Consider the following 14,334-nt stretch of genomic DNA (forward strand, 5'->3'; position numbering starts at 1 on the left):
ATTTTGCAGATACTTGAGAGAGATTTGCAGATATATCCTCTGGTTCCTAATGGTAAGACCAGGAGCCTTAATAAAAAACTGTAATGATATTTTAATTTTATTTTATTTTTAGTAAGACAATGAAGATTACAGTGGCAAGAGTGGCAACTTTGGATTGGTTTAGAACTATAAAGAATGTAGCACTAGCAGAATGAGAAGGAAGGGGGACACCTAGATCTTGTGTTGTATTGGACAGGAATTTGTGTATCTAGTGGAATTTGGCAGCAGGGTGGAGTGGAGTGTTATTGCTTAGATTCTGTGAATCTTGTGTTAGCTGTGTAAAAAGTTTGACCTCAGAGTTCATTTGTGTACGGGAGGAAGGAGAATGGAAAAAAAGGTAAGTTGGACCTTAGAGTCTGTTGGTCTCTCTCTCTCACACACACACACACACACACACACAGTGCATCTTTACCAAACCATTAAAGTGAAAATAGAACATATCGAGCCTCAGCAGTCTGCAGGGAGAAAGTTGGTGAAGGTTACTGGGATTCAACAGTGGCCTTTTCTGTTTCAGCTGATGATTAGTCAGTGGTTTTTTTGGGGAGGAAAACGCATAGTTAACCAGCTTTTGGCTGCTGGGAAGACTTAGGGTGACTCTAGGTGGAAAGCTGAAGGACTCAAGAAAGAGTAACTTCACCGAGTTACTCTATATCATAAATATTACATTAGTGGTCTTTAGTGTTTGTAAAATAATCTGTAGATGAGATGTAGTGTGCTCTGTCAACGGTCAGCATGGTCATTAGTATTTGCTTGGTTGAACACTGAAAATTTGGCCTTATTTTGATACCAGTCCAGTTACAGAACAGCATCGCTACTTAATGCTAATGAAAATAACATGTATATATGAATACAGGAAGATTGGATGTAACTGGTATTTTCTTAAATCTAATTCCTTATCAATCCCCTTCCTGTGCAGAACCATGTCCAGACTAACTCAGCTGGAGAGACTGGACTTAGGAAGTAATGAATTCACAGAAGTGGTGAGTTTTGCGTTTGTAACAGAGCTTTGTATCTTTTATAAATCTCTTTAACTTATTTTCATGTAAATATATGTGCTGAAAATCAAACTGGTGGGGAAGGCTAGCCTGGCTGAACAGGGGTATTGCTTGAACACAGAAGAAAAGAAGAAAATTTATTACCCGTGGAAGAAGAGACTTGTCACTCTGAAAAGTACAAGGATGTTGTTAGGTCATGTAGAGAGAAATTTAGAAAGGCAAAGGCACAGATGGAACTAAATCTGGCCACTGCCGTAGAAGGTAATATAAAGTTCTGTTACAAATATATTATCAATAAAAGGAGGGCCAAAGGGGAACCTCCACCCTCTGCTGGATACTGTGGGAAACCTAGTGACAGAGGATGAGGAAAAGGCTGAAGTGCTTAATGCTGCCTTTGCCTCTGTCTTTAATAGTCACACCAGCCATCCCCAGGGTACTCAGTTCCCTGAGTTGGATGGCAGAGATGGGGAGCTGATTGAAGTTCCCATTATTCAGGAAGAAATTATTAGTGATCTCCTGTTCCACTTAGATGTATGCAAGTCTATGGGGCTGGATTTGTTGCACCCAAGAGTGCTGAAGGAGCTGGCAGGGGAGCTTGCTAAGCCAGTCTTCAGCATCTACCAGCAGTCCTGGTCTAGTGGGCAGGTCCCAGAGGATTGTAGGTTGGCCAATGTGATGCCTCTCTTACATAAAGGTCAGGAAGGAAGACCGCTGATACATAAGATATTTCTAACATTAAATTTTAATGGAACCACAATCTAAGCTTCACTCTACGGATGGACTGGTTTGCTGGTGTCATGCAGATGCACCCTTTGTTGCTAGAAAATTAGAAGTCATTTTCCTTTTCCTCAAAACAACAAAATTGTGGTATTTGAGAAACAAGTCTTCTGAGTTGATGAAATGTAAGGGGTTTTAGAGCTCTTCCACAAAGGAGGAAATTCTACACATAACATTTACTTATTATCTTTTCACATCGGAAAATAATATTGTCTGTGGAAAAGAAAAAACCAAAACAAACAAAAAAAACAACCCCCCACATAAACAAAACACAAAAAAAAACCAAAACCCCACACCTAAAGCCAAACCAAAACCCCCTCCCTTTCTATAAAGATAATATAGTGCTGTGGTCAAGTTCTTAAGAGATTTTTGTATATCTAATATGTATTTACATTTCAATAAGTGAATTATCTGGGTTTTCTTTGAGCCAGTGAAAAAAGTGTGTTTAGCAGCTATAATAAGGCATTACTTAAAGTTGAAATAGATTAATCAATGAAGTTGGTTTTGTCTTTCACTTTTTTTTTTTTTAACAACAAACTTTTTTAAAATTTACTTCCTTTTACAGCCTGAAGTACTTGAACAACTGAGTGGGTTAAAGGAATTTTGGTTGGATGGTAATAGACTAACACTTATTCCAGGGGTAAGTTTTTATATTTAGTATCTTAATTTACAGTGGTTTTCGCTTTGTCAGTGATTATATATGTTAAAGTTGCAATGTAGTTTTAATTGTACTTAAAGCCAAAAGTCTAAATGCCGCTTAAATGCTTAACTAGTTCACTTAGAAATTGTCACTGGTCATGAGAGCTGCATACACAGCTTTTCTTTCATTGAAAGTTACATAATTCTCATGTAAAAATTATGGTCTAATTCAGCGGTAAAATCATAGATCAAATCCTCAATCAAATTTAGGGTCCTTCCAAAAAGGGATTATTTCGCATGAAGCAGCAGGAATGAATTTACAGGATAAGTATGTTCTGTGAAATTTTGCTGGTCACAGCTGTAAAGCATGAAGTGCCTATTCAGGTGCCATCTGTATACAGGGAGCACAGCCAGCTCCTGACAAAATGTTCTTTTGACCATGCATTCTTGACATCTCTCAGAGTTACATGGAGTTTAGGCTGATGTGTTATTGCAGTACTTGTGAACCTGTGCTTAGGTTGCAGCAAACTAGTAAATGAGTGTTTTAACTTTGGGAAGCAACTGGTCTGTTTTCAGACTTAAAATCACTAGCAGTCTTCTGACATGAAGCTTTTCTTGCTTGATCAGTAGTCCTCTTTGCTGTCTTTTCTCACTTCAGCTAATTCTTCCTTGAAGAGTTGAGTCAATATATTGAACATTTTTACTGTACAGTAAAACTATTTGTGAAAGTGACTGCATCTTCAAACTTACTCTTGGTTCATAGGGGAAAGCAATACAAGCATATGTTTTAGCTAGTTTCTTTAGTTTACTACAATTAGGGATTAATTGTTGCTGGTTTTGAGGTTAGGTAGCATGCAGTTTTACACAAAAGGGGAAAATAAGCATTAAAAGACTTTCCTGGAGCCTAGTGATAGCCTTATCTATTTAAGTCTGTTCTACTGCTTCAGTTACTTGATTCACAGTAACTGATCAAACCACTGAATTTGCAGTAGACTGACTTCAGAAACTTGCAGAATTATGTTGGTATGTTTGGGTGTGTGTGGAAAAACATCAACTGTTTGTATTTGCGTAAAATATTTAATTATAAAGCTTGGATACGTTGCATGAAATTGATTTTTTCAGCATTATAAGTAGGCTTTCTCTTTTCCTCTGGCATTACACCTGAGAGATCTGCTGTTGTCAGATCTGCTGGATTTTTTGTTTTGAACTTGTACTTTCTAGAATACATTATTTTCTCTTGGTTTTAGTTCATAGGCACTTTGAAACAACTGACCTACTTGGATGTTTCTAAAAACAACATTGAAGTAGTTGAAGAAGGTATTTCAGGCTGTGAAAGCCTGCAAGACCTACTGTTATCCAGTAATTCACTTCAGCAACTGCCAGAGTCTATTGGTTTGTATTTTCAGTTATTTTATGTTCTTAAAAACTTATACTTTAGACGCAGAACACTTGAGAACAGATAAATGGTGGTTTAGATCTGTTTCAGTTGATTAAAAGTGCCGGTTTTGGATAAATCTGTAGTGCATAGCTGAATAATAAAATTTGCTTTTTAGCATTCTTGACTTTCTATAGATACTTTGGAAATGGATGAGAAACCGTTGACTGTAACAGAGTAAAAAATATATTTCCCCCTGCATGGCTGACACATGGTAGGCTGGCAAACAAGTTGTGTAACTTGTCTGCTTATTTCCTTAGGTATATAGCACTATAGGCATGCCAAGGACTACAGAAGATGTCACTGTTTGCCCATAGTTTGTCATTTGTTTGTTTGTTTGTTTTGTTGTCTGGTTTGGTTTTTGTAACGGTTTTTGTGTTTTTAGTTGGTTGGTAGGTAGTTCTTCCCCCCACCCCCACCCCCCCCCCCCCAAGCTTAATGAACTCAAATGTCCTTTCTGATTTACTTGTTCATTTTATTACAGGTTCCCTGAAGAAGGTAACAACACTTAAAATTGATGAAAACCAGTTAATGTATTTGCCAGACTCCATAGGAGGGTAGGTATTTCACCTTAATAAAGGGATAAATTTCTGTAACAGTGGCTCCTCTTCTGAATGCTTTTACACCTACTTCATTTAATTTCTTCTACATGTTAATGTCAGTAAAACTGAAAGCATATCTTCATATCTTAGTCGTAGTTTGCAGCATGTATGTTCTTTATGTATTATATACCATCAAAAGATGAATGTGAAAGAAAACAAGATGTTTAAAAAGGCAGTCAGCTGCCTGCATCTGTTTTTTGCTAGTAACATGGCTCTGGTAAATATTTCAAATGATTGAACCACTATCAAAATGCTTGTAAGAAGTCAATGTGAACACATACATTTCTTTTTTTATATATTACAGGGAGATTTTTCACCTATTTATCAGCTGATTTTTTTTAAAATGTGTAATTTGGTGTTTGGCAGTTCAGTTTAAAAATCACAAATCATAGCAAAAATAATTGGTTCAGAATTAACTGCTGTATGAATGAAGGGTATTTGTACCATATTTCTTTTCAGCATATATAGAAGAGTAAATTAGGTTTTTTTAAATTTTTTTTTAGGTTAATATCAGTAGAAGAGCTGGACTGTAGTTTCAATGAAATTGAAACACTGCCTTCATCTGTTGGGCAACTCTGTAATATAAGGACATTTGCTGCAGATCATAACTTTTTAACACAGCTGCCATCAGAGGTACATATTTAATTACAAAACTGTAAAAGATTTTTTTGATATCTTTTTAACTACATAGTCTGTACAACTTTTAGATAAGTTAATAATTCTTGAGTAGATTGTATAGGTTTTTAAAGGAGGATGTATACTAATATACAAATTTTCAAATAATGAAATTCTGATTTTTTTAATGCAAGTTAGACATTTATTGCTAGTGTACTGGAACTAAAACAAGGTTTTAATATGTAAGAATAAATCTAATTATACTTTAAATGTACAGATAGCTTTAATACTAATTGTTTTAAAACAGTAAAAATTTGCAAATTTGGAGTTGTGAAGATGAATTAACTCTTTGGGTGTTTTTTTTCAGATTGGAAACTGGAAGCATGTAACAGTTTTGTTTCTGCATTCTAATAAGCTTGAATTCCTCCCTGAAGAAATGGGTGATATGCAGAAATTAAAAGTCATCAATCTAAGTGACAATAGGTTTGTGAATAGGTTTATTCAAGTAGAAATTGTGTAATGCAGCAATAATGTAGAGATATTTTTGTGAATGAATTATGCTGTCTTTCCTTATCTCATGCACAATTTAAAAGCTGAATGAAATGCATGTATTTAATGTACTTCATTGTGTTCTAGATTGTACAGTTCCATTTTATTACGTTGTCTTTAATGACACAGGTTCAATACATACATTATTTTTGTGGGGAATTAGTTTGGTTATTTTAATGAAACCTTTGATTCTTGCTCAAAAAGTAATAGCCTCCTGTATTGCACATGTAGGACACAAAACTGTATCAGAGCACAGTGTAAAACACTTGAGTGTGATGGGGAAGGGAGAATGTGTTGGATCCAGAGGGATCTTGACAGGTTCAAGAGGTGGGCCCATGCAAACCTCATGAAACTCAACAAAGCAAAATGCACGGTCCTGCACCTGAGTCGGGGTAACTGCAGGCTGGACAGAGACTGGATAGAGAGCAGCCCTGAGGAGAAGGACCTGGGTTTGCTGGTTGCTGAGAAGCTCAACATTAGCAAATAGTATGCGCCTGCAGCACAGGAAACTAACCATGTCCTGGACTGCATCAAAAGAAGCTTGACCAGCAGGCTAAGGGAGGCAGTCATGCCCCTCTACTTTGCTCTCATGAGACCCCCACCTGCCTCCAGCTCTCGGGCCCACAGCACAAGATTTTGACCTGTTGAAGCTGGAACACCTCTCCTATGGAGACAGGCTGAGAGAGCTGGGGTTGGTTGTCCAGCCTGGAGAAGGCTCCAGGGAGGCCTTAGAGCAGCTTCCAGTACTTAAAGGTGGGGGGCTACCGGAAAGCTGGAGAGCTCATTGTAGTGACAGAACAAGCGGGTGTGGCTTTAAGTTGAAAAAGGGTAGATTTAGATGAGATATTAGGAAGAAATTCTTCACTATGAGCGTGATGAGACACTGACACAGGTTGCCCAGAGGAACTGTGGCTGCCCCATTCCTGGCAGTGTTCAAGGCCAATTTTAATGGGGTTCGTGCAACCTGATGTAATAGAAGGTGTCTCTGTCCGTGACAGGGGGATTGGATCTGGGTGATCCTTAAGGTCCCTTCCAACCCAAACCATTCTATGATTCTGTGAAGAGACGTGTATTATTACAGCTGGTCATTAAAAATGAACAAAACCTTTCTTTTGAATCACCAGTTTGTAGAATTGAAATATATTGGAAGAGATAAGTCTAACTGAGCTCTCCCTGCTGTTCTGCCAATCCAGCTTCTATGTATTCCATCTATAGCTTGATTTATACATTAATGGCATAGCTGCCATTACCCAGTGCAGTTCACTTTCCCACACATATGTCTTGAAGAAAAAAAAAAAATCAGTTTTCAGGTGTAGCACTTCTTTCTTAATTGGGATGCAATTATATTGAATAATTAATTCCAGATATAGCTTTGAAGATAAATTAAATTCTGTTGCTTTTCAGCTGTCAATAATTACTAATTTAACTGCATCTGTCATGTCCTTTTTGAACATTTCTACATTCTAATGCAGGATTGACTTTTAGCAGTCTTAACAGTATTGATAGATGTACTTACGTAAATTCTTGTTCTAATTTATAGACTGAAGAATTTGCCATTTACCTTTACTAAACTGCAGCAACTCACTGCTATGTGGCTATCAGACAATCAGGTAACTATTTTAAAGTTAAAAATGGATGATTGTTGACTTTATTACTAGTGAAATTGACAAGTACAGAGACATCTGTTAAATAATGAGACATGATATTGTGTCTTTGCATCAATACTTCCTTGACATTGCTATGTGCGTTCTCCTAAAACAAAAAACAGTCATCCTACCTGTCTTTGGAGACTTACATACTTCCAGCAAAGTTCTGTGATGTTAGAAGATAAAATTTAGAGATACTAGGTGTTTTCAATTTTGTTTTTCTAAGGCTTGTTTGCATAGGTGAGTTTGTGCTTGATAAGCTAGTACTTGGATGTGTAGCATGCTGTTTCTTCCACAGTTATATCACTGGGGAAATTCATCATGCCTTTTGTTGAGCTAGGTGTCTTGCCACACCTTTGAACTCTGTCACTCAGTTGTAAACTGTTAAACAGCAATTCGTGCACTAGTGGCTTGTATTTTTGCTGTCCGTTGAAGTTCTCTGTACGTTGATTTCTGGAACAGTATTAAGGTGTACAGGGCTGCCAGAAATCCACTAGCCTTAGATGTAGTAGAAGGTACTTCTACTAATACAGTAACTTCAAGAATCCCCTGCCCTTGTGTTAATATGAAAAACTGAGTAAAATTTTTTTTTTGTTTGTATGATTGAAGCTTTAAATGGCCAAATGTATCTCTCCAGATGTGCCTGCTTCAGGATAGTAATATGTCCTAGCAAGAAACTCGGTTAATTTTGAAAATACAGTGATTGCTTTCCTCTTAAAGCTGTTATGGAGTTTCAGTTCTCAAAGCCAGTCATCAAAGACAGACATGTTAATAACTTCTTATTGTGAAAATTACTCAGAGGAGAAATGGTTTAATACAAGATCTTCAAAGTAATAAGGGAGGCATGCTCTGTGATATGTAAATCATATTTACTTTTCTGTATATATTCTCGTAAGATATTCTTCTTTCATTTTCTTCCTAGTCTAAGCCACTTATCCCTCTTCAAAAAGAAGCTGACCCTGACACACAGAAAACAGTGCTTACTAATTACATGTTCCCCCAGCAACAAAGGACCGAGGATGGTAAGAATCTCTCAAGTAACCTGTCAGAGTGCTCACTTTTGAAAATAATAATGGGAAGACTGTCTAGCTAATATGATTTTTACTAGATAGTACTTAAATACAATTTTGAAGTAAACTGCCATGAGCAGGGACAACTTCTGCTACAATAGGCTGCCCAAAGCACCACCCAGCCTTGCTTTGAACACTGCCAGGGATGGGGCAGCCACAGCTTCCCTGGGAAACCTGAACCAGTGCTTCAGCACCCTCACAGTGAAGAATTTTTTCCTAATACTTAATCTAAATTTATCCCGTTTCAGCTTTAAACTATTCCAATGGTCCTGCCACTACATGCTGTTGTAAAAAGTCCCTCTCCAGATTTCCTGAGGAAGACAAATCTCTTTATTTCTCCACTTTCTTTGCTATACAGGCAAAAGGAAAAAGCTTTGCTGCTTCAACAGAACTTGTCTGGGGGGGAGGCACACATCCATGGGAATAATTAAAAACTGAGTAGTGGCAACTTTTGCTGTTCTATGGCACAAGTGTCTAGTACACTGAAAAAGGAATAAAGAAAAATATTAATAAAACCAGTAAATGGCACATCACTTTTACTGCCTTATGCAGTAAAATGCAGGTAATGCATCTGCAATACCTGTGTTAGAATGTGGGAATTATAAAATCATTTGGAGATTCAGTGAAGCTCACAGTTGTTCCTGAAAGCATTCTCTCCATCTGGACCTTTTTTTTTTTTTTTAATCCAAGTGCAAGGATTTCTTTCTATAGACAAGGGATTGTTTGCTTATTTGTCTCACTTTGACAGAATACAGCCTCTGCGGTGGTCATTCCAAGCAGAAGGTTTAAAGTTCAGTAGGCAGCATTTTTTAAATTCAGATTTTTTTAAGTTTAGTACCAAGTTCTGGTTTTGGTCAGGAACAATTTCTGTGACAGTGAAGTCTAATACAGTACTTTCAGATATGTTTAAAATTTTAAGTTTACCCAGTAAGCACAGAGTAACAAATATTCTAATGCATTTGTTGAGCCCTGTAATTAAGTATTTTTTTATTTCAGGAATAGAAGTTAGTATGAACAGTCTTGGCGTTACTAGGGAAGGTTATACATTTACTGGGGTGGTGATGGCAGATTTACTAGACTGTTTGGCATGCTAAAATAGAACCTAGCTGGTGTAACACAAGCCATGGAGACATGCTAGAATAAGAGACAGTGGTTATGCGAAAGAATTTTTATCTCTTGTAAAATTAAGCAAGAAATGCTCTGTACATTTCCTGTCATTTGTATAACGTCTGCAAAATCACGTGTTTACTGAAGTTTTAGATGCTTTAGGGTTTTTTCATGATGAATAATAATGTAAAATTTTTCACTAAGTCATTCTTAATTTTTAAATCAAATGAAATCGGGGGAACATTCTTGTGTGCTTAATGAGACCACATTGCGGAAGCCAGGCTGTATAAATTTATATAATTTACATTCTTATATATGCAAATAAATATTTTCATATTTATACATACATAGGAATAAAAATACTTTGCAGGAGAGTTCTGCCCAAAATTTTCAAGTGTGAGTGTTGATACTAGTGAACAGCTGTGTTTATGTTTTTTAATTCACAGGAGGGATTTTACTATCATGAAAATACAGCCAAGTTCATAAAGCAGTGGCCATGCAGCTAATCTTCAATTAGTGATGCTGCTAGTCTCTTATCTTTTAGGAATGCATACAAAAGCACACCAATCCCATTCAAGAGAAAGAGAAGATTTTTATTTTGCATAATGTATCCTATTCTTACTTTTTCTTTTAGTTATGTTCATATCTGATAATGAAAGTTTCAATCCATCTCTGTGGGAGGAACAACGGAAACAGCGTGCTCAGGTGGCATTTGAATGTGATGAAGACAAAGATGAGAGAGAGGCTCCACCTCGGGTTAGTATTGCATTTATTTTTGAATACTTGGTGCTTCCCTCCCTCTTATTATTCCCACCCACGAATCCCATCCTTTACTTTGGGTGTGGAATTTGCTCTGCTGAAGAAATCAAGTCTTCAGGTAAGAGTATCTGTCAGGGTGAAACACCAAGGGTTTGGCTTGAGTTTTTTTGGTTTGGATTGTTGGGGTTTTTTGGTCACATCGCTTAAAGTGGAGCACAAGGGAAATACTCTCAGGTAATCTAAGGCAAGATAGGGCATAACAAGGAGACTACCTGGTTTAAATAAAATGCAGTTGTCATAATTATTCCTGCTTGCAATCGATTGACATGTTTTTCTGAGGGGGGAAAAAACAGTCATTTTTAGTCTTGCTAAGTTTAATAAATTTAGATCTGCATCAATGCAGGTAGACTCACACAGCAAAGTGGAGATTCTAGGTTGTTCAGTGTTTTGTCTGAATTCATTTTCTGTTTAAAGCTGATGTTTTAATTATGGCATTTGAGTAAATGTAAAACATTATTGATTTTTTCTATACAGGAAGGCAACCTGAAGAGATATCCAACTCCATATCCTGATGAACTGAAGAACATGGTCAAAACAGTCCAGACAATTGTGCATAGGCTAAAGGATGAAGAATCTTCTGAGGATACTGCCAAGGAGTCCAAACGAGAAGGCCAGACAGTTTCTGTAAAGGATGTGGGGGTAAAGGTTAGGGATAATATTCTCCTCTGTCTCTGCAACGAACTTCAAAGATCTAGAGTATCATTGATTCCTTTTAATTCTCTCTCCCTCCTCACTAACACTTAGCAAGAAAAATTGTCAGATTAAAGAACAGAACTTGCCTCTTCACTGTCTAACAATGTCTGTGATAAATGTCTGGTTTGCAGTAGCAGTTTTCCTGACCCTGAGAGCAAGGAAAGAGAATTGATTTTCCTTAACCCTTATGAATGTGTTAAGGAGCTGGCTTCCTCATTTTCTGGAGGATGACATCTTTGTCATTCTCTGGTCCTCTACCAGACTTCACAGTGAAATTCAGGATAATCTATAAGGATCTTACTGCTGCCTTTATAACTGGAGGTTTTGCATTTTAAATTGGGAAGGCAACCATAGCAGGTTGGCACAGGAGTCAGGAGTTTCTAACAGGTTGATGTAGCATGATAGGTGATAGGACTATTGTTTGGTTCTGTCATTGGTGTTATCATTGTACGTATTCTTGGTCTTTTTATTTGACAAGAAGTTTAATGAGACATATTGACCCCAATAAAGGAAGAAAGTCAAACTGATTGAGAGAGGGTAGGAACTGAACCTCAGTGATCTGCAGAGATTCCTCACCATTTTATACCTGGTGCATTTCATGCTGTATATTTTCAAAGCTCAGATTTTTCCATTCCATATTTCTGAAAATGTATACCATTAACTCTAACATGTTATTGAACAGCTTTCAGGATGTTTTTTCTTCTAATATTCTTAATCCTGTAGACTTCAGAAACTGCTTCAATAAAGAACAAAGCAGACGAGAGAAAGCAATATTCAGCAGCAAGCTCTGTGCAGAAGCTTACTGAACCAGAAGCTGAGCACAGCACCGCAAATTCACAGATGACTGCACTTGTTAAAACCTTGCAGAACACAAAAACAATTGTCAACCATGAAGACACGCTTGAGGTATGGCATTGTGATAACATCATAGAAGTCAAAGAATTGTGCTGGTGTTGCATTGAATACTCTGGGAGATGAAAATTTATGTTGACAATAGCAGAAAATTGCCCTCTTGTAAGTGCTGTAGATACAGGTGGATTGCAGTGCAATATTTTTCTCACTTCAGATTATATTTTATTAAGTATATTAATTAGAAGTTGAAAGAGCTAATAAAAAGTTCATAATGAAAGACATCTGCCTTTAAAGAAGAATAAAGCAAACTCTATTAAAATTTTACCCAAGTATCGAACTGTGAAAAGACTCATGCTGAGATTTTACAGGATTTTCCAGGGTTTGCTTGATTATCAGTTCTTCTAAAATAATTTATTTTAATTGTCACTGAAATGAAAAAATATCTGATTAATGGGAGCAATCAAAACCAAGTGAGTATGCACATTCATTTAAAATGAAAAGTGAAAGGTGAGTTTAAAAATATATATTCCTGTGTTTATTAGTCAACTGTTATGAAAATGTTCATGACATATTGATACATGTCAATATATATCAATATTGATAGATTAACCTATTTACCTCTGAAGAGTTATTTAGTCTTTAAAATGAGGATTTGTGCATCTCTCTCACAAACACCATGTATTCATTTATTTAGAGTGTCTTGGTTATGACAGATCTTGGAACTTGTTACTTAATCAGTTGCCAGTCACAACCTGTAGAAGGCTTTTTTCAGTTTCGCAAGCAATTTATTTTTGCCTGTGTTGTGTAAGCAGCGGGACATGCATATGTCATACTTGTGCCGAAGAGACTTCGTGACAAGCAGTTGTTGCTGAGTATTTCATCAGTAGCATGTTTCTACTTCTACATACATTCTGAAAATACTGGTTTGGACTTTTTTCTTCAGTTTTGAAGCATAATTTCAGAAAATCATGTTAGTTGTCGAACGTTAGTGACAACAACTCTTTGTAGCTGGCTATATGCCAGTAAGTAAATGAGGCAGCAGTGTGTATAGTCCATCAGGGATACTGAATTCCTTATGTCTGTGTAATAACCACCTGGTAACTCTGTTGCTTTTGAATCCGGATATTTAAATTTTGCATGCATGTAAGTTTTTAATTTCAACACTGATTATGCTTGTTGTACGTCACATCAAAAAGGATGTGGTAGAGGCAGTGAAGGGGTTGTCTGTTCCAATTGCAGAGAAAAACGGGTGGATTTTTTCATTTAATTTTTAATGAGGACTATCACAGCTTGTTTGCTACATCTTAGTCAGGTTTTTCCTTCCTGCAGTTCAAAGAACTGGCCACATATTTATATCATGGGAAGGATGGTGCTGCAATAGTTTCCACACATTAAATGTTCTGAAACTTTTAAGAACTTGACAGACTGTTTTTGCAATCTGCAATATGGATTGTAAAACATTTGTAATGGGAAGCATGTTTGCTAGCAAGAAGTTTCCACTTTAGAGAAGGAAGGGTATTTTTCCTTCAAAATATTACTAGAAAGATTTGTTTTTATAAAAAGATGGTAAGAATACAGGACCAGCAGTAGGATACTGAATTAGTTATACGGCTACTCTTGTAGTAGCTTTGTTAGGTAATCTCTTTCATAAGTGCCCTTAGCTCCATTTTATGGTTAGGAACTAGTGATTTCTAGCTTAAGTGTATTCAGCATTGCTTTACTCCTCTGTCCTTGTTCTTGAAGTTTAATAACTTCTCTTCCTTTTGGAATTCACCCCAGCGTAAATTTCAAAATATAAACCCAAGCTACACTTACTCTTGGCAAGACAAGCTCATTCAGTCTTTTCTCACAGCATACCTTTCCATTCCTAACAGTGTCTATAGCTGTTTCAGTTTGAGCTCTTTTCTGAAAAAACAATACCCAGCTGGTTCCTTGATAGCTTTCTGACTTCAACTCAACTGGAGGTTCTCTTCAGTGGTGGAACAGAGGCTGTATCTGCTGGCTCCAAATAGGTTTTTGCAGCTGAATTTACCAATTTGAGCATCATTCTCACTGATTTCATCAGCAACAATGCAAGTCTGCATGTGCTACTTCTTAAAGATAATTCAGTGGCAAATATGACTAAATTCAGTTGACTGGCACTACAAACACACTACCCAGTTGTTATGTTATGCCTGTGTTATGTTGCTTGTTTATTTTTTCCACTTCATTGTTCAGTGAGTGATAGTTCAGATAGCATTCGCCTAACCTTTAAGCAGTTCTTTAAAATTCACAGAATAAAGCTATTTTTCCTTTAGCAGGAGTCAGAAGAACTGTCCTCTGATGAAGAGATGAAAATGGCAGAAATGCGACCACCACTGATAGAAACCTCCATAAACCAACCAAAAGTAGTAGCTCTTGGCAATAACAAAAAAGGTTAGATACCATAAAAAGGAGTAAAAGTGGTGTGTGATTCTGATAATTACTTGACTCAAAATGACTAGTTTTTTAAATAAT

General features: G+C 36.7%; 1 protein-coding gene across 9 annotated transcripts in view; it reads left to right on the top strand.

Moving 5' to 3' along the window:
• ERBIN (erbb2 interacting protein) overlaps positions 1–14,334 on the top strand; it is a 114,449-nt gene that overhangs the window by 80,291 nt on the left and 19,824 nt on the right. For 6 of the 9 annotated variants that reach the window (XM_062612328.1, XM_062612334.1, XM_062612331.1 and 3 more), the window contains 12 exons: positions 956–1,019; positions 2,377–2,451; positions 3,698–3,842; positions 4,370–4,442; positions 4,991–5,120; positions 5,470–5,585; positions 7,192–7,261; positions 8,220–8,319; positions 10,109–10,230; positions 10,768–10,938; positions 11,710–11,892; positions 14,136–14,253. In XM_062612328.1, the coding sequence (XP_062468312.1) occupies positions 956–1,019; positions 2,377–2,451; positions 3,698–3,842; positions 4,370–4,442; positions 4,991–5,120; positions 5,470–5,585; positions 7,192–7,261; positions 8,220–8,319; positions 10,109–10,230; positions 10,768–10,938; positions 11,710–11,892; positions 14,136–14,253 (1,367 nt within the window). The remainder of the gene's footprint in view (positions 1–955; positions 1,020–2,376; positions 2,452–3,697; positions 3,843–4,369; positions 4,443–4,990; positions 5,121–5,469; positions 5,586–7,191; positions 7,262–8,219; positions 8,320–10,108; positions 10,231–10,767; positions 10,939–11,709; positions 11,893–14,135; positions 14,254–14,334) is intronic. The other 3 variants (XM_062612332.1, XM_062612335.1, XM_062612333.1) reach the window with 2 other exon arrangements.

This window comes from Pezoporus occidentalis, unplaced genomic scaffold, assembly GCF_034315485.1.
Source record: "Pezoporus occidentalis ecotype Australia unplaced genomic scaffold, CSIRO_AGI_Poc_V1 ctg16, whole genome shotgun sequence".
NCBI classification, from domain to species: domain Eukaryota; kingdom Metazoa; phylum Chordata; class Aves; order Psittaciformes; family Psittacidae; genus Pezoporus; species Pezoporus occidentalis.